Here is a 20,055-nt window from a genome sequence, read left to right as displayed (position 1 = left end):
CTCTCAAAAATAAATAAACATTAACATTTTTTTAAAAATAGTGTATGAATAGTCTCCAAAGACCAAGGCAAAAAATGTCATTGCCTGCATTTCCTTTTTCTAATCTATTCCAGACGTGGCTAAAATAAAACAGGCCAGAATTGTAAATGTAATATTTGGATCAAAATGCCAAACGAGTCAGCCCTGGAAGTGTTAGATCTGAGGGTGGGGGAAAAAAAATCCATGTTTAGTTTATTTCCAGAGTTAATATTATAGATTTCACTTGAAAAGTAAATGTTTAATCCCTTCATAAGTTTCGTTTCTAGCATATCTTGGTTTTCCCTGTAACTTTCTCAGTAATATTTATAGTGTTAAAAAACCCCTTACCCCATTTATCTCCTTTCCTTTGGAATTCAGGAATGTGACACAGTATCAATAGCGTGTCATTCCTTATTCCCAACCGTCTGTAAAAAAATTACTGGTGACCTTCAAGCTATTATCCATATAAAATAGAAGCCCGTATCTGGTATGATTTATGTGACACCAGTGTTTGTTTACCCTTCTTGTCTGGCCAGCCGCATACATCACAGTAAACCACAGACACACAATTTCACTTATGCCAGGAAGATAAAATGCTTCCTCCCAGACCTGTCATACGGACAAGGTGGCAATTACATAACTTTCATCTGATCATATGTAGTAGGAAGAGAAAATCAGAGAACAACTCAGCACTGCTGGGATTTAGACAACTTATCTAATCTCTCTGAGCGTCAGCAGTCTCTTCGGTTCTAAAATTCTCCATCCGATATCTTACTTATGTACGGAAGTGGAGTGAAAATGACACGGAATCAAAATGGCCCAATCTCGAAAAACAGTCATACTACAGAAGGCAAATAGCTATTGCAAAAATAGATAGATAGATAGATAGATAGATAGATAGATGATAGATAGATAGATTAATTATTAATATATATTAATAAACGAAAACTCACATCACACTAAAACCAACCTCTACTTTATATCTGGTCTGTAGAATAATCTGAAAGACCCATTTGAACAACTATCAATATGCTTTTATTTTGATTTAGAGCTTTGGTCAGATCTTTGGCTGAAATATAATTAATACCTCTAACACATCCTACATATGACAGGAGATACCTCAGATAATTTTCTCCAAGTTATATATTTTATTCAAAAGGTTGATCAAAGACCCCAGGTTTGTGTGCCTTACATAGTAACGTTCAGGAATTACCATGGAAACCAGACACAGCTGCAGTCAGGAAAGGCTTTGTATTAATCCCATTCCCATTCTGAAGACACCAAATGGGGGGAGGCAGAATCGTTTCCTCAAGTTTTACTTCTCCTTGGAATATATGGCGAATTCCAATGCTGCCACCAGTGTTTGCAGCATGAACATCAGAACAGTCTTTGAATGATACCCTCTTTCCATTTGGGGATCAGCCCTGCCCTTTGCCCTCCCTCCATGTTTTCAGTGGCATCACTGTAAAATGCCCAGACACCCCACCCTGCTTTCTTTTCTCACTGTGTCCTTCCTTTCAGAGATCAACAACAAGATGCTCTATTATGGGGAGGAACAGGAACTTAGCTCTGAGGAAATCTCTGAGAAGATGGTGTTGGCCCAGAAGATGCTTGAGGAGATCAGACGCCGTCAACCATTCCTCATGCAGCGGGAGCTAGTGGACGAGGAAGCAGATGAAGCCCAGGAACGTAGGTGTATTCAACTCCTGGCACACAGCACATGTTTGCTTCCTTTGTGGGTCCAAGAGAGGACATTGAGCCGCAAGGGAACATTTGGTCAAAGCAAGCAATTCCCAATATTTGGAGCTATTTAGAACTTGTCCATGGCCTCAGGGACTCATTTAGGACAACTTAACTAAATGACCGAGAGTTTTAGACTCAAGCCCAACCTCGAGGTTTTGAAAGACAGTTGAGATCTCACACAGAATCTATAGACCTTTAACTCCTGAGAGGAAGAAATAGGGACTTAACAGTTGGTGGAAACATATAAAACAGGGGAAGAAAAGCTAAGGGGAACCAGTTTTCAGAACAACAATAAAAGGAATCTTATTGAGAAGGCAGTAAAGCTAGAAGCCCAGCAACACTGACATTCTGAAGTCTGGTGAATGACTTTTAGGCTTTCAGCCTCCGAGTTTTCACATTTCCTTTAATGATGAATGTAGGCAACACACAACAGTAGTATTAGCGAACCTATGACTTGGTTACTCTATCAGTTATCAATGACTAACAACTCGTCCCAAACATATTCTTGTAAAACAATAACCATTTATTTGTTCATGACTTCATAGGCTTCCAGTATGAGCTTAATTCAACCTGGACAGCTCATCTCTGCTCGAGGTAGCAGGAGCTGGGCTCACTCATATGTCCTGGCCCTTAGGGGCAGATGGCTGGGCCTCCCCCCCCTTATAGTGTCTTACCCTCAAGGAGACTAGCCCAGCCTCACTCATTTAGCAGGAGCCTTCCAGGAAGGCAAGAGTGGAACTCAAAGATGTCATATCTATCCTACTGGCCCAGACCAGTCCAGACTTAGGGTGTGAGGAAATAGACTCCACTCTCGATGGGGAGAGTTGCAAAGAATTTGTGTCCATTTTAATCTACACAATCAACAAGAGAAGCCGTGGATTTGGGTATCAGATACTAGCTGTTGTTTTTATCTCACAACATTAAGTTTAGCAGTAATTCAAAATAGAAGAGGCATATGTGTTCTTATAGTGCCAATTTGTTTTTTAATATATCGGTCTTCTTTTTAAGTCTATGTATTTTACTTTATTCATTTTTAAATACATTATAAGAGGGGGTCTGAAGCTTTCACTAGATTGCAAAGAGCCCCATGGCCCAAAAAAAGGGTTAAGAACACCTGCGCTGGGTTATTTTCCTATGATCATTACTAGCAAGTTCTGCTGCCAATTATTACGAATATTTGAGAAGAGGAACATTCTTCACGTAAAGGCATATTACCATAGCAAACGTATTAAGTCTTAAACAGTAAGAACTCAAGACGAACCTCGAGCCCCATTTCTGGGTCAGGATGAAGGCAGCACTCAGGAAGGCTGGAGATCTAAGGTCATAGACGGATGCTTCCACATTTCTTGCCTGTTTGGGAATTTTAACGAGTCTGCCCTGGGGAAATGGAACCAACCACATCCCCCACTTAGCCACCTTCCAACCTCGTGGATGCGTTTTTAACCACTCTCTTTGCTCAGCTATGAACTGGCATCTCGTGCTCACACGGATGAAAGAAAATACAAGACCTCCAAGAGACAGACTGATACTCCCTGGAGGGAAAATCGCATTAAGGCACGTAGTCAATGCATACTACCTTGATCAGAGAATTAAGACATATACAGAATTTAAGAATATATCCTTGTCATTCAACCTTCCTACCACAAAGTCAACGGTAACTCTTCATTACCAAAGTAACGGTTTAGGTTTGACCTAAAGAAGCTAAGTAAAAGCACTTGCCTGGAGAGAATACAGAAAATGAGCGGCTGTGAACATCACTTGTCGGTAACAGACAAGATAATTTGGGTTATTTTTAATAGTGAAACTATGGTACATTCAAACCCTTTTATATGGTAAAATTACTAACAACCTGGGTAATAATAAACACAGTATAATAACAACACAGTTTCCACATAAATCATCATCTCGATGGGAAAACGAACCAAACTCTTTTTTTTTTTTTTTTTTTTTTTTTTGGCCGACTGCCATCCAGGGGCTCTCAATCCTACAAAATAGGATTTCTTTCTTCCAGTATAGGACATGGGGCTAGTTTTGCGAACAAGAGCTTCAGTCTCTATTGCTAAGGAAGGCATGGCCTGACAAGTTTGCGTCTTTGCTGAATGCTGGATGGAATGAGAGGAGACAGGAGAAGCCCAGACTGAGTTTCTGTGTCCATGTCTTGCCAGTGCTGAACCAAGCTGAGAACTGGCAGCGGCTGTACAATGATACTCGCTCCCTGTTTCCTGTTGTGCTGGAGCAGCTGGATGACCACAATGCTAAGTTGTCAGACCTCCAGGAATCACTTGACCAGGCTCTTGACCGCGTCAGGGACGCCGAAGACATGAACAGAGCCACAGCAGCCAGGCAGCGGGACCTCGAGGTACGGTGGACGTTCCACCCGTAAATGCATTTCAGACACATATGACACAAAGTTACAACAAGGAGGGACAGTTGGCTCGCGGTTTTTGTAAAATATTGGTACATTCAGATATTCAAGCTTTAAAAGATTTGTCCATGTTTTGCCGCTTTAACTTGCTAATGTAAGCGTGTGCACCTAAAATCAAGTTGAAATCATTCTAATTGTTTCGCTTTCGCACCAGTAAGAATGTAGTTGTTCTTGGTGCCTGTGTCAATGTGTATGGGTACGTTGTTCTTGCAAGTGAGTAACCAATGTGCTAGTCCTATGCTTGCCTGTTTTTCCTTTTTTAAACTGAGAGCACTAGAACATCAAAGCAACTCAGAAACATGTGCCTAGGAGGGTATGTATAATTTCTGGAAAGGCGAGATAAGCACATTGCACAGCCTGGCTAGTCGGTATGCACACAGATACGGAATCTAATTCAAGCCAAAGGTCATGCAGATACAAAGAGGTGAGAGAAATTCCCAGACATAGCCACAGCTTGCAAAGGCCAGGATCCCTATGGGGGGCAGGATTTGTGCATGCCCACCTTAGGGGGCTTAGATCTGGTGGTGGTCACGGCTGTTGCAAGCAATGCAGGCACTCACAGCCACCACGATCGAGAGGGGCCATCCTCTGATAGGGAGATGTGTGTATCTTTGGACAGACTTATACAGATGAGAGTAAAATAACAATGTCAAAAAATAGGAAGCAACTGTGAGCAAATTCATTAATTCAGTTGTGTTTATTTTTATTGTCTTCGAAACCAACTTAACTGAGGCTCTCCGCCCTGATTTTCAGTCATCACCATCTCTCAGTAAGTCACTGAACATTTTCCTAAATAAAAGTGAATTTCCCTTGGGGCATCTCTGGCTGGCTCAGTCAGAAGAGCATGTGACTCTTGATCTTGGGGTCATGAGTTCGAGCCCCACAGTGGGTGTAGAGATTACTTAATAAATAAAAACTGAAAAAAAAACAAGTTAATTACACTTGTCACCACCATTTTCTAATAGGAGGAATCCCTGAGTCAATATCTTTTAGAACAATAATGGTCAAGATAGCAACCAAAATAGCCTCTCCCTTTCTCCCTCCCATTCTTTCTCCCTTCCCACCCACCCTCCCCACCCATACTGATCAGCCACCTCCATTACAGTCCTGGGGGTCACCACTTGCTCTTGTTAAAACCCTTCATTTTCTCCTCCTGACCCATAGCAGTGCCTTTGATGCTTCAGCTTGTAAACCACTGAGTGATCATAAAATGAGTTTGGAGGGTTGTAACCAGCTCTTTTTTAAAAGTTGAAGTATAGTTGAATAACAACTATAACAAATAACAAATAACAACAAGCATTTTTTAAAAAGACCAAAAAAAAAAAAAAAAGGAGAATGGATGGAATGGAATGGAATGGAATGGAAAGAACAGAATAGAAAATATCAAAGCACCTCATGTATAGGGAAGTCTGGTTTCATCACATTTCTGCTTTAGTGTTGCAACAAAACATTCATTTTTTACTGTGGGTTATGGTTAAGAACATTTGAGACACTGTCCTATAGGACAGTCTATGGTCCTTCACATGCCATGAGGAACCATCTCTGATCGACCCTTGCCAGCCTCCTTGGCCTTGCCTTTTGTTGTGTCCCTGCCTGATGTGTTCAGTGCAGGCAACATCACACTCCCAGTAATCCCATCTGCCTGGAATGGATTTCTTTTTCCTTTCTCTTTTGCCTGGATAGTCCCAGGCACCTCCTCCAGGAGGCCTACTCCCTATCCCCAAGTTAGCAGATGCTTTCTTCAGCAATCCCATGACAAACCTTGTGACATTCCCGTTTCTGTACTGCGATCAGCCGTTAACGGATCTGTCTTCCCTACTATACTTAAGTATTGCAATTTCACATTTCACTGTCAGACCTACAGCACATCTTAGAAAAGAATCACACCAAATTTCTGATCTTTTTACAAAACCAAAAATAACCACACACTTTAACCGTTTTGATATGTGCAAACAGTAGCCACACAACTAGGAATAATAAAAATCTTCATCAGATGAATGTAAGATTCTATATTTTATTTTAAAAAAAATTTTTTTTCCAACGTTTATTTATTTTTGAGACAGAGAGAGACAGAGCATGAACGGGCGAGGGGCAGAGAGAGAGGGAGACACAGAATCGGAAACAGGCTCCAGGCTCTGAGCCATCAGCCCAGAGCCCGACGCGGGGCTCGAACTCGCGGACCGCGAGATCGTGACCTGGCTGAAGTCGGACGCTTAACCGACTGCGCCGCCCAGGCGCCCCAAGATTCTATATTTTAAAAAGCACAATTAACTTAACCAAAGCTCTGCCCCCCCCCCGAACTCTTTCTATCATTTTTTTAAGAATCAGGATTTTTTTTATTCTTTGCATATGTGAAATGGAGATTGAGCATGCCTAATAGTGCTAATTGTGTATCATTTTCATAAGTATTAGTTTTCAAAACTCTCTTTTGTTCAAATTGACCTTCTTTCTGTGGGAGCATCTTTGTTTCAAAGCTAAGTTTATTCATTTCTGTCTAAGGCTGTATATGATGAGTACAGTATTTGATAAGTGATAAACCCCTTAACTTGAAAGATCATTTTCTGACTACTGCAAATGAACCTATCACTCAGTGCTGTTACCACAAGGCTTTAAAGTTTGGCTCTGACTTCGGGGTGTTACCTGCGTTCCCTTAAGGGGACCAGATACAAGATCTTCCAACAGGTGTCAGGTCTCAGAAGGAAAACCTCTCTGAACGAGCTAAATAATACCAACCTTTTCCACCTCCTTTCCTTACCTACCTTAATACCCTTATTTTATTTTTTTTCTTTTTCTTTTTTTTGCATTAATCAATTTTTTAAATTTAATTATCAAATTGGCTTCCATACAACACCCAGTGCTCATCCCAACAAGTGCCCTCCTCAATGCCCATCACACATTTCCCCTCTCCCCCAAGCCCCTCCCCATCCACCTTCAGTTTGTTCTCTGTGTTTAAAAGTCTCTTGTGGCTTGCCTCCCTCCCTCTCTGTTTGTATTTTCCCCCTCCCTTCCCCCATGGTCTTCTGTTAAGTCTCTCAAGATCCACATATGAGTGAAAACATATGTTATCTGTCCTTCTCTGACTGACTTATTTCACTCAGCATATTTCATTTCCAGTTCCATCCACGTTGCTGCAAATGGCATGATTTCATTGCCAAGTAGATAATACTCTTATGTTAAGATACTGCTTTTGTATAGAGCTGTGTGACTCCCGCTGCTGTGGAGACAAGAATAATTAACCCCAGATAGTCACACTGTATTAAGCTTGGTGGATTTCGAGGGGAAATTGATTTTGGAAGGTTCTTGCATTAAGATGTTCAAATGGGGTTCTTTTCTGTCCTTGGACCTATATCTTCCCCTGTTGCAACGTGTTTGGAGAAGATGCTTCCATCTTCCTTCCCTAAATTAGAAAAGACTGCAGGGAACACGGAAGACACTGAGATGAATTTAGGAAGTGTGTCCTTCTATATCTGGGCTTCTGTAATTATTCCCATGATATCTTGGATCATACCATAAGTCATATATTTCAACCTCCATTCAAATTACCACTTCTAAAGTAACTTTGACTCATTTTTTACTCAGATTGTAAAATGAGTCTTTTACTTTTCCCTCTTAAAGTATCATTCTGTGTTGCTTTCAAACTCCAGACTCATTTGAGGCTATCTAATATTTCTTCAAAATCACAACATGCTTGTTTCTAGAACCCAACAGCGAAGGTAGAAATGAAAACATTCATCAAAAAATAGATTAACACTTGGGCCATTTTCCCTCCTCAAAAAGTCTGAGCATCTAACATTACGAGCTCAGAGTGCCAGGAAGCAAGATCACAATTTCATGCTTTCATAGTAGGGCCACTTAAAAAAATCTTTTTAAGGACTTTAAGATTGTTTTGTATATGCTGTATTACTATCCAAATGAGCTATCCGTGCCTGGCCCAAAGTCAGCACATGAAATGCCTTTCTGAATTAATTCATTTTCCACTTAGTGCGAATATAGAGCTTCTGTGCACTCCCGCATCCGGTGTCCCACTTTTTACATTTGTGGAGAAAAAGTCAAAGGCTCTCTCTGAAGTGGTCACTCCCCTTGAGATGATGGTGTTTTGAGCAATAATCATACCTAAGTGCTTCAGAGCTCCCAAAGTGCTTACATTTGTTACCTCCATATTATAAATTAAAAAAACGGAGCATGACATGAGTAGAATTCCCCAAAGTTATTCAGCAATTAAGTCTTGGGGCCATGAGAGGAACCTAGATTTGTCTGAGCACAAAGACAGAAGGTGACATTGACCATTCTGCCTGATGCTTTCTCTACAGTGACCTTCTCTTCTGCTGTATCTTACGCTTTCTTCCCACAGAAACAACACGAGAGAGTGAGGGAACAGATGGAAGGGGTGAATGCTTCTCTGAAGACGTCTTTGGATTCTCTGACAACACCCCGTCTGACCCTTTCAGAACTTGATGATATAATAAAGGTAGGGATGCATGTGGCTTGTAGGTTTGTATTTATAACAGATCGGAACAGCGGCTCATTGTCACAGAACAACAGTGGAATCCAATTCAAATCTGTCAAGTTAACTGGAGTTACAGAAGTAGGATCAGGAGACTGAAGTTTTCAGTTTCCCTCACTGCATGGCGGCACTACCCACATATGACTGTTTAAATTTAAACGACTAAAAATGAAAGAAATTAAAATGGAATTCCTCCATTGAATTAGCCATATTTCAAGTGCTCAATAGTGCCACCTGTGGCTCCTAGCTACTGAAAGGAGATCATTTTAAAGTCATCTGATCACCATCTCATTCTTCTTCGACTGTTTCAGCGCCAAGCTCCCTGTCTTCCTCTCCATCCCTACTCCCATCACTATCCTTGGTGACACCAAAATTGAGATGGATGAGCCCACCAGCTCTCAGACCTCCGGCCCCCATAACTTCTCCTGCCCAACAAGCTTTTCCTCCAGCCCACCCTGCTTATCCCTCCTATAGCCTAATGCTACATCACAATACCTACCTCATTCACCTCGATTCATCTCATCACATAGATGTTTTATCATCTCACATCATCACAAGAAGGGTGAGTACAGTACAATAAGACATTTTTAGAGAGAGACCACATTCTCACAATTTTTATTAGAGTATATTGTTATAATTGTTCTATTTTATTATTACTCATTATTATTACACTCTTACTGAGCCTAACTGATAAACTAAACTTTATCATAGGCTTATACACATAGGAAAAACATAGTATATACAGGGTTTGGTACCATTCACAGATTTGGGTACCCACTGAGGATCTTGGAATATATTCTCTGTAGAGAAGGGGGGACTACTGTATAATCATTATTTGCAAACAGCCTTAACTTCTTTATCCACCTCTTCCCTTACTGTACGCACATGAGAATTCTATCCCCATAGCCCAGTAAACCCAAGTATCCCCAGCATCATGGCCATACCAGAGAAGCCAACATAGTGAAAAATTCACCTTCCCTTCTATCAGTCTGGCTGGTGAATTTGCTTCATGCTTCACTGAAAAACAGGAACAAAGAGAAGAGAATTTCCCTCATCTTTCTCCCCAGTTCTACCAGCCCACCTGCATTTCTATGCACACATCTACCTTCCTTCTTACTATAATTAGTGAAGTATCCCTTCTCCTGTTGAAGTCTCATCTCCTCACCTGTGCTCTGAATCCCATCCTTCCCCACCTCAAACACGGGGCCGCAGGTTTCCCCCTGAAAGTATGCCCTCTCTCTTCTCTTTGGTCCCATTCTTACTCTCTACTGAACCATTGCTGCCAACATGGAAACATGTGTAAGTATTTCCCATCCTTTAAAAGAAGAAAGCCCTTGCCTGCATGCCTCTAATCTCTGTCCCATTCATTACTCTACACTGCTCAACTTCACAGCAAAACACCTCGAGAGTCATTTATAGCTGGCATATCCACCTTCCAGCCATCTGCTGCCTTCGGTACACAACCCACTCCAAATGGGATTTCACGCCCCTCCACCGAGACTGTTCTTGTCCACGTCATCAGTGAACTCAACATAACCAAAACCACGGTTACTTCTCCCTCCTCAGCATTCTTAGCCTCCTTGCTGACTAACATTTTCTCCTTATTTAAACACTCAGAGTTTTCATCCTGGCTCCTCCAGTACCCTCCCCCCTCACCTGGTCCTCCTCCCACCTCATGGAGACTTTTTTCCAGCCTCCTCTGCTAGCTTCACCTCTGCACATCCTCTGTGTATTACCTATTTTAGGCTCTGCAGGCCACGTATAACCACACTCCCTTTTTTTCTGTGTGGTTTTTTTTAATTTTTTGTTTGTTTTTATTTTTTACAACTCTTCAAAAATTTAGATAATGTCCTTAGCTAGGAGCTGTGTAGAAACAGGCCTCGAGCTGTACGTGGCCCTGAGCTGTTGGTCCATCCCTGCTCTTGATACTGAATGGCTCCATTCTCAGTCCTGGGCCCTCTTTGATACTTACCCTTTCTCCCTAGCTGATTGCATTGAATCCCATGGCTTTAAAGAACAATTATATGCATGACCCCACAATTTATACCTCCAGCTTTCATACTTCCACTGAGTTCCAGACTCATATCCAAATGCTTACTTAAAGTTTTCTAGTAAGAACGCAGGGATTTTATCTACCACTTAGATGTGTAATAGTCATATCAAACTTAACACATTCTGAATAAAACCTGCTTCTTCCCCACCTCAGTAAACGGTACAACCCCATTTGCTCAAATCAAAACTCCAGAGTCATTGTTGATTTCTCCTCTCTCCTCCTTCCCATTTCGATAAGACCCATTGACCCTATCTCCAAAAGGAGTCCTGGTTTCTGACCACTCCCTTCGCTGCTTCTACTCTGCAGTCCAGGCTACCTCCTCTCCAGCATGAACTGCCAAAGGAGCCTCCTACCTATTCATTTACCTCCACTCTTGCCCCTCAAGACTCAGTCTCCATTCAGTAGCAGAACAATCCCTTAAAAATATTATTTCTCCCACACAAAAACCTCCAGTGAAACTTAGAGTAAGAAACAAGGTCATTTTACCATGGTTCCTAAGTGACCTGACTCTGACCCATCACTCTACCTCAATCCACGTATCTCTTCCCCACTCACTACCTTCCAATCCACTCCTCTCTGTCACCCTCCAACTCTGCTCTATTTTTCAAACACACCACACTTTTCCTCACCTCAGGACCTTTGCAACTGCTGTCTCCAGATCTTCAAATGGCTAGCATCCTTGTGACATTCAATGCAAATGGTGTTTTTACCTTCAATCACTCTCCAACCCATCCCACTCATACTATTTTATTCAAAATACTTTTTACTCTCTGAAATTAATTTGTTCAATTATTTGACCATTTATCTATAATCTATATATTCCCACTAGGTTGTAAATTCCCTGAAAGCAGAGACTATATTCATAGTTATGCATTCTATCTCCTAAAAGAGTGCCTGGCACACAGTGGGCATATGCTGAATATTTATTTAATTAATTAATAAGTAAAGGTGGAATGTCCATGGTATTCTTTCTGCTTATACAACTAAATATAATTTTCTTCAAAGTTGTTCCCCAGATGATCTACCAAATAGCTAGAGACTTAATACTGTCTCCACAGAAATAAACCCTTTGTGCTAAGAACTATGCTACATTCTGAGAATACAAAAATAAATTAGACACAAATCTTGCCTTCCACAATTATGTAGTCTGGTGGGTGGAATAATCATGCAAAATTATTATAGTAGTGTGATACTTGAACAGTAGAAATATATAACAACACTGAACTCATCCTGGAGAAATTAAGGGTAGCTTCATAAAGGAAGTGATATTTCAGCTAAAACTCGAAGGATTCATAGAACTTTTCCAGGTGGGTCAGACAAAAAAGAAAGCAAAGTTATCCTGGATAGAGAAAATATTATGTGAAAAGGTAGAGCGGCCAGAAAAAAATCAGGGAGCATTAAAGCATCGGTTACTCAAGGTTTGACCATGGTACATAATGGGGTGGGGACGGGTGAGAAATGATGAGATTGGAAAGAGGAGGGATCAGTTGATGAAGCCACTTGAGTAATCAAATGTGTTCCTGCAGAGCAATTGGCTGATTTTGAGAGGGAAAATAACATGAGCAGATTTGCTTAATAGAAAGATGGCCATTCCTGTAGGATGGTGCAGAGTGGGTTAGAAGACTTGAAAGACTAGGCTGGCAGAGCTAAGTTAGATTATTCATAGAGGAAAGGTCTGAGTCAAGCGTGAGCAACACCAGCTTTTGAAGTCTCCTTCCTGAACAGTGAAAAAGGAGACCCAAGAGAGAACAGTGTCACAGAAGCTAAGGAAAGAGAGAGTTTTGGGGGAACGACAACGACTAACACCGTCACAAACCAGAAATAAATCCAGCACATAAAGCAGGAAAGTGTCGAATGGATCTGGCAATAGGGTGTCTGACACTGGGGACCTTGGCAAGAACCATTTCTGTGGAATGCACTCCATCAACAAAGAAAAGAAGCTGGAGGGGAAGCTAGAGTCAAGGAATAGGTTTTGTTTGTTTGTTTTCAATGGGAGAGGTTAACTGGGCATGTTTATACATGAGAGGAGCCACTAGTTAGGGAGCAAGAAGAAGAGAAAACAGGGCAGCATGCCTTAATACAGAAAAGGAACACTTTTCCTCTTAAAATATGAGAAAGATGTACATAAAAATGTAGCTATAATAGGGTTTTCTTTGAGGGGAAGGGACTGACGGATGGTGGCAAAGAGTTGTTTGTGATTCTTCTTTGTTGGTATTGGAGTCTCCGAGGAGAATAGTACCCTCTGTCAGCTCCCAAGTTCTAAACGAGTTGAAAAATAAATAAAATTGTAAATACGAGACCCAAGAACATCACCTTCATTTCTGATGCAGCTAAGGTGAGGACATGGCTTTAGGTCTCTTAGCCAACTGGGGTGGCTAATACTCAATCCCAGAATTAGGCAGAACTGCCCGCTCAGACAGGCAACATTGCAGGAAGGTTCACGTGGGGGCTCTGCCCAGAACAACTTTCATTATGGACAAACACAGGAAAACTCAGGCTTGCTACCAAGAGGCAGAGCGTAGAGTTGAACAGAGACTACACAGTTATTCCCCCCAAAATTTACCAATCAAATAAACCAGTCCCTTTCTTAGGAGCAGAATTAGGAAAGGGGTGGAGAGGTCTGAGGTTTCAGTGACTGAGCTCCCTTCATAGGGAGGAAACATCAGGAGTACAGAAAAAAAAAAAAATTCCCTGCTACAGTTAGTTGATGTCTTCTAAATAAAAAAGAAAATAAAGTAATCTGCTTAGAATCAGTTGGAGATGGAAAAAGGAAAAGTTCATGGCTTAAGAATGGTGACAATGTCTAGAATCACTATTTGAGTGACTTGGAAAAAATGAATGATGCTCATTAGATTTAGTAACATAGATATCATTAGTTTAATTTCTGTTTTTTTGGAGCAGTGAAGTAAAAACCAGACTAGAGTGGGTTAAAGAGTGAGTTAAAAAGTGATAAAATAGAGACAGCTAACATAAACGCTTTTTTGACGATATTTTACTATACGGTGAATAGAAAAGTAAGGTAATAACATTGGGGAGATGTATGGGTAATGGAGGGTTTTTTTGGTTTATCTTCATTTTGTTTTGTTTTCAGGTGGGAGAAGGCAGAGCATGTCTGAAAGTGGGGGAAGCAATCCATAGAGAAAGAGTTAAAGATGCAAGAGAAAAAGATAAAAGTCTACTTGAAGTATTTTAGACGCGTATAGACCCGGCCTGAAATTTACTAAACCTCATGATAAGGAGGAATAGAGATTATCTTTTGGTGCTCCAAGGGAAAAAGATTTTAAGTCCTTCTATGTTCAACAATTCACTTTTTAAAACATTTTCTTTAGAATGCATCAGGGATTTATGCGGAAATAGACGGAGCCAAAAATGAACTACAAGGAAAGCTCTCCAACCTAAGTAACCTTAGTCATGATTTAGTCCAAGAAGCCGTCGACCATGCCCAGAACCTTCAACAAGAGGCTGATGAATTGAGCAGGTAATATCCTGGTTTTAGAAATGCAAATAACTACATAGGGTGAATAACTCATTTTTATTCAATTCCACATGTCAGAATTACTGGGATACAGATTAGCAAATTGGGCTTGGGGTTGTGTTTGTTTGTTCATTTGAAGGTTTGTTAGTTGGTCGGTCTAAGAGCCAGCCAACCATTGTTTATTGCAATTGCTTTAGGGAGAGTTTTTTATTAAAAAAAAAAAAAATCTGTTGGATTAGAGCCCTGTGTTGTGAGGGGCAGTTCTGTTCCACAGTTATTAATAGGGGAACTAAGGCATTTTTATTAGGGACATAACTGCTGCACAAAATATTATCAAGTCCCTTCACAAGGTCCCAATTAGATCCCTCTACAAGGTCTAATTCTGCCACCATCACATATTTATTTCACAGACAGCATTAGCTTTCACACCCAAGGGTCTTAAGTAAAGCTGGTTAGAAGTTGGCAATACAGCTGACTTCTGATATATACTCTGGACATTCTACAGTGCCCAGCAGGAACTGTTTGATTTCAACACCTGATTAAGAGAAAATCAATTGCCAATTTTCCTCACAGCATCTAGAAGAGAGCCCCACACCCTTTGGGCACTCAATTAGTGTTAATTGAAATGTACTGAAAGTCTGGAATTGAATTCATGACCTTGAAATGATAGGTAAATAATGAGATAATTATAGAGAAAGACTACAAATCTGGCAATTAGAAATAAGGATCAGTAAAGGTCATGGATAAAATAAGAACCAATTTAACTCTTGTTCAAAACTTAAACTACCTTTTTATTCCTGATTGTCAAAATTTTCAAATATCCCTCCAAATCTTCTGAGAATTGAAGGAAAAAGAGGAGAGAGAGAGAGAGAGAGAGAGGGAGAAATAGATGTTATGTAAAATCTTCATGTACAAAATGGCATTGTATCCACCTTAGCATCATGCTTCCGGTAAATGTGATTTTGATAAGCCAATAAAATGGAGCTTGGATACAATATTATTTGGATAATGTGCTGTATTGGAATAACATTGTTTTTGAGATTCCCTCCTATGGCTGTCTTCATTTTTCTTTTTTCTTTTTTTTTAATTTTTAATATTTATTTTTGAGAGAGAGAGAGAGAGAGAGAGCACAAGCAGGGAAGGAGCACAGAGAGAGGGAGGCACAGAATAACAAAAGCAGACTCCAGGCTCTGAGCTGTCAGCACAGAGCCCAGTGCGGGGCTTGAACTCACAAACTGTGAGATCATGACCTGAGCCAAAGTCGGACACTTAACGACTGAGCCACCCAGGCGCTCCTGTCTTCACTTTCCTTTTACCCTTTATCTCAATGACTATGTCCTATTAATAGGGTTCCAACACATGCTTTCACTAAATGCCACCCTGAAACAGTGTTCTAGGATGATTCTAAGTAAGTTACCCATGCTTTACATGAAAACCTGATCAGAAATATCAATCACCCTGAAATCACTTTTGCATTTAAGATATTTCAGACTGAATATATTCAGTGAAACATCCAAATTTCTAGATGTCCTCCCCTCAAAATGTGAATATTCTTCATCATCTATCTGGTGACCCAATAATTTGCTTCTTGTGCCTCAAACAGAAATAAACATAATTCATCAAGAAATTTCCATTTCAAAAGCACATTTTTATTTTGTGTATTGATGCAGTACCTGTTTTGTGCCTAGTAATGAAAACAGAGTATTAAAGACTTTGTTTTTTTTTTTAAGTTTATTTATTTATTTTGAAAGAGAGACAGAGAGAGCAAGAGGGGGAGGGGCAGAGAGAGAGAGAGGGAGAGAGAGAATCCCAAGCTGTGCTGACAGCACAGAGCCCAATGCAGGGCTTGAGCCCATGAATCATAAGATCATGACCTGAGCAGAAATCAAGAGTCAGACACTTGGGGCGCCTGGGTGGCTCAGTTGGTTAAGCGTCCAACTTCGGCTCAGGTCACGATCTCACAGTTTGTGAGTTCAAATCCCGCATCAGGCTCTGTGCTGACAGCTCAGAGCCTGGAGCCTGCTTCAGATTCTGTGTCTCTCCATCTCTCGGCCCCTCCCCTGCTCATGCTCTGTGTCTCTCTGTCTCTCAATAACAAATAAACGTTAAAAAAAAATTAAAAAAAAGAAAGAGTCAGACACTTAACCGACTGAGCCACCCACGCACCTCTAAAGGCTTTGTTTCAAGCTCTTTCTTATATCTTAATATTCTAGCCAGCACAATTTAAAAATATTAATGAATGCTTGTAACATTTTATTCTTTCTATCCCTTTCTTTTAAAACTTGCTAATTTTACTCTGTGCCATTTCTAAGAACAAGGGCTTATGGGTAGGAACAAGCGCCAAGTATTTGGATTAGAACTACCTCCGCAGAGCAGAGTTGCATTATGACTTTCATGGGCCCTGGGTACTTTTGCCTCTGTGGGCCCCTTCCTCCATAAAAATATTTAAAATTATATGTCATGATAACATTGTTATAAAAACTAATGTAATCATTTTAGTATCCTCATTGTTCTTCTGATTAAAAAAAAATTAAAATGAACATATCTTTGTGGGGCTCTATTATGCCTAATGGATAAGTCAGCCCTCCTGGAGAGGAAAGAGTCATGACGACCTTGGACAAAAGAGAGGAAAGTAGCCAAAGCAATACAGAAGAAGTCACTCTGAGCCCAAAACAGCACACAGCTTAATAGGTCAGGACAGTTGGAAGTGGTGAGCCAGTGTGGGATCTGCAATGTCACATACTGGGTCACAGAGAATCTTCCGGAAGTTACTGATGAATAAAATGATACTAGCCATGAACTAAGCCATGAACTGAGAAAATGTGGCACTGGTGGATTTAAAACTGAATAAAACTGAGGGGCGCCTGGGTGGCTCAAATCAGTTAAGCATCCAACTCTTCATTTCAGTTCAAGCCAGGATCTCAGTTTCATGAGTTCAAGCCCCACATCAGGCTCTGCACTGTCAGCACAGAGCTTGCTTGGGATTCTCTCTCTCCTTCTCTCTCTGCCCCTCCTCCACTCGTGCTGTCTCTCTCTCTCTCTCAAATAAACAAATAAAATCAAAAACTTAAAGTTCTTTTTAAAAATAAATAAATAGGGGCGCCTGGGTGGCGCAGTCGGTTAAGCGTCCGACTTCAGCCAGGTCACGATCTCGCAGTCCGTGAGTTCGAGCCCCGCGTCGGGCTCTGGGCTGATGGCTCAGAGCCTGGAGCCTGTTTCCGATTCTGTGTCTCCCTCTCTCGCTGCCCCTCCCCCGTTCATGCTCTGTCTCTCTCTGTCCCAAAAAAAATGAATAAATAAAAAATAAAAAAAAAAAATAAAAATAAATAAAAAAATAAAAATAAATAAATAAAAATAAATAAATAAAATGGAATAAAATAGAGACAAAGGATTCAGGATGAGCTGCAGAAGTAAAGCGGTGCTTATATTATGGAGCAAAAAGTGTCAATAAAGTGAATTATTCTATGAATATATTCAGAATTTGAAATTCCAGTTCAAGAAATAGTTCCGGTATAATAATAAACCCTGATGTTTGTTGGATGACAGGCATGGTACCAAGCATTTCACATATTTTGTCCCTGTTGTACCTCACATCAATCCTCTGCGACATGAAGCGTTATCAGCCACTATGTGAGAGCGCCCTCTGCATGATGGGTACCCAAGAAATATTAGATGAACCTTAAGGAGTCCAGAAAGGGGTAAAGGCAGAAAACATGGTGTATGGGGCGAGGGAGGAAACGGGCATGAGTAGGGCTTTGCACTTCAGAGAAGCAGCTGGGCCGTAGGAGTGAGACAAGTCATAACAACCTGTATCCTGGTTCCTTCTATAAAAAGGGAATAACGATGTCTACTTCATGGGTGTGATAAGAATTAAAGAGGTACTATATAGAACAAGTCCAGCCCAGTATCTGCATATAGATGCTCAGTATGTGTCATTCCCCTTCTTAAAGGGAAAATATGATGTTTTATAAAGTGAACAAAAGGTTGAGTAAATAGAGCGCAACTAAGACCTAACACCACGCTGTGGCTATGCACCCTCTCTGAGAGCCTTGGTTTCTTCTATGGGTAGAAAGTAACAACGCTGATTTGGGTAAGTAGGTTGAGGGAGGACTGTGGGTTCATTCCTCTGCCTGACTGCCACAACATAAAGAAGCCGTTGCTTGAAGAGGTGCAGAGGGCTGATTTAAATCATCATTCTTTTTTCCTGTGGCCACTGCCAGGCAAACAGCTTCCATGAAGCCAAAATGGGGTAAAGTCTTAGGGGCACCAAAGGCAGAGGAAAGCAAAGAAGATGTGCTCCTAGGAAAGGCAGCTCGGGAAAACCTTTCCAAGCCAAGTGACTTTAAATAACAGGAAGGACGTCCCTGTGGTCCCCGAAGTATTCCAATCAAGCCATAACAATGGTCCCATTTCCCAAAAAAGTAAGAAAGAGAAAAAGGACGAGTTTCTTCTTTTACAGGAATTTGCACAGTTCAGATATGAACGGGCTGGTACAGAAGGCTTTGGACGCTTCAAATGTCTATGAAAATATTGCCAATTATGTTAGCGAAGCCAATGACACAGCAGAATTGGCTTTGAACATCACTGACCGAATTTATGATGTGAGTGTTCCCTTATTTTTTTAAGATTTTGTTTTGAAGTAATCTCTACACCCAACATGGGGCTAGAACTCACAACTCCAAGACAGAGTCGCACGCTCCACCAACAGAACCAGCCAGGTACACACACACACACACACACACACACACACACACACACCCCGAGTATTCCCTTATTTTAAAGTTCATTTACATGCTGCCGTTTCCCAGCTTAGGAGTTTTCTGTTTTCTAATGTCATCTCTTGAGCTTCCGGTGTAATACAAATGGCAGAAAGGGCAAGAAAACTAAGAAAACAGCATTTTATTTGTGTTATGAAGGTTTCAGTAGCTCAAGATGTGCCATACTCCTGTCAGCAAATGCCAGTGTCTTTTTGACAGCATTTTTAAACCACAGTCCCTGAATAAACCATATTTAAGATTACCCCATGCTGATAGAGAAGTTGCTTTATGCATACATTCACATTTTTTCAACTCAAAAACTATTTATTGAGTGGCTTCTATTTGACAAGTACTTCAGAGGGGACTTGACCAGGCACTGTTCTAGATTCACTGAATTCTCCTTGAAAAATGTTTACCGTGAAAACGTCATGCACTTTATCTTTTCCTGTTCACATTTGACTTTGATTTTGAGCTATGGAAATGAAGTTGTACGAGTCTTGCTTGGTGTTTAGCAGAGAAACGGTGTCATTTAAATCTTCAATCCATGAGAAGTGGATTTCTTCTGCTGTCATTCTTATTCTTTCCATACAATTCCTTTGTAGGCTGTGAGTGGGATTGATACTCAAATTATTTACCATAAGGATGAGAGCGAGAACCTCCTCAATCAAGCCAGAGAACTACAAGCAAAGACAGACCCTAGTAAATATGTTTTCTACCTTCCTTCTGATTTATAGCTGCTTCTCTCCTTTCGTACAGTGCTTCTGCATGTGGATAAAGATTTCAAAATCCTAGGATTAAAAAACAAATGATTTTTTTACATTATTTTCCCCATTTTATTTTTATTTTTTTAATTAATTTATTTCTTGTTTAATTTACATCCAGGTTAGTTAGCATATAATGTAACACTGATTTCAGGAGTAGATTCCTTAATGCCCCTTACCCATTTAGCCCATTCCCCCTCCAGCAACCTTCTGTTCTCTATATTTAAGTTTCTAAAAACAAATCATCTTTCAACTGAATAGCACATTAGTAGTTCCTGCTGAAATTCAAGGTACAAAAGAAGCAAAGATGGGATATTTT

The 20,055-nt window shown here is 40.6% G+C and overlaps 1 protein-coding gene across 2 annotated transcripts in view; it reads left to right on the top strand.

The window, feature by feature from the left end:
• Positions 1 to 20,055, top strand: part of LAMA4 (laminin subunit alpha 4) — a 146,032-nt gene that overhangs the window by 77,480 nt on the left and 48,497 nt on the right. For both annotated transcript variants that reach the window (XM_040474418.1, XM_040474417.1), the window contains 6 exons: positions 1,540 to 1,707; positions 3,927 to 4,120; positions 8,538 to 8,654; positions 14,073 to 14,221; positions 18,678 to 18,819; positions 19,578 to 19,674. In XM_040474418.1, the coding sequence (XP_040330352.1) occupies positions 1,540 to 1,707; positions 3,927 to 4,120; positions 8,538 to 8,654; positions 14,073 to 14,221; positions 18,678 to 18,819; positions 19,578 to 19,674 (867 nt within the window). The remainder of the gene's footprint in view (positions 1 to 1,539; positions 1,708 to 3,926; positions 4,121 to 8,537; positions 8,655 to 14,072; positions 14,222 to 18,677; positions 18,820 to 19,577; positions 19,675 to 20,055) is intronic.

Source organism: Herpailurus yagouaroundi, unplaced genomic scaffold (assembly GCF_014898765.1).
Source record: "Herpailurus yagouaroundi ecotype Mexico unplaced genomic scaffold, PumYag 139, whole genome shotgun sequence".
Lineage (NCBI taxonomy): Eukaryota > Metazoa > Chordata > Mammalia > Carnivora > Felidae > Herpailurus > Herpailurus yagouaroundi.
The sequence above is the reverse complement of the archived record's forward strand: the minus strand, read 5'-3'. Positions and strand labels throughout refer to the sequence as shown.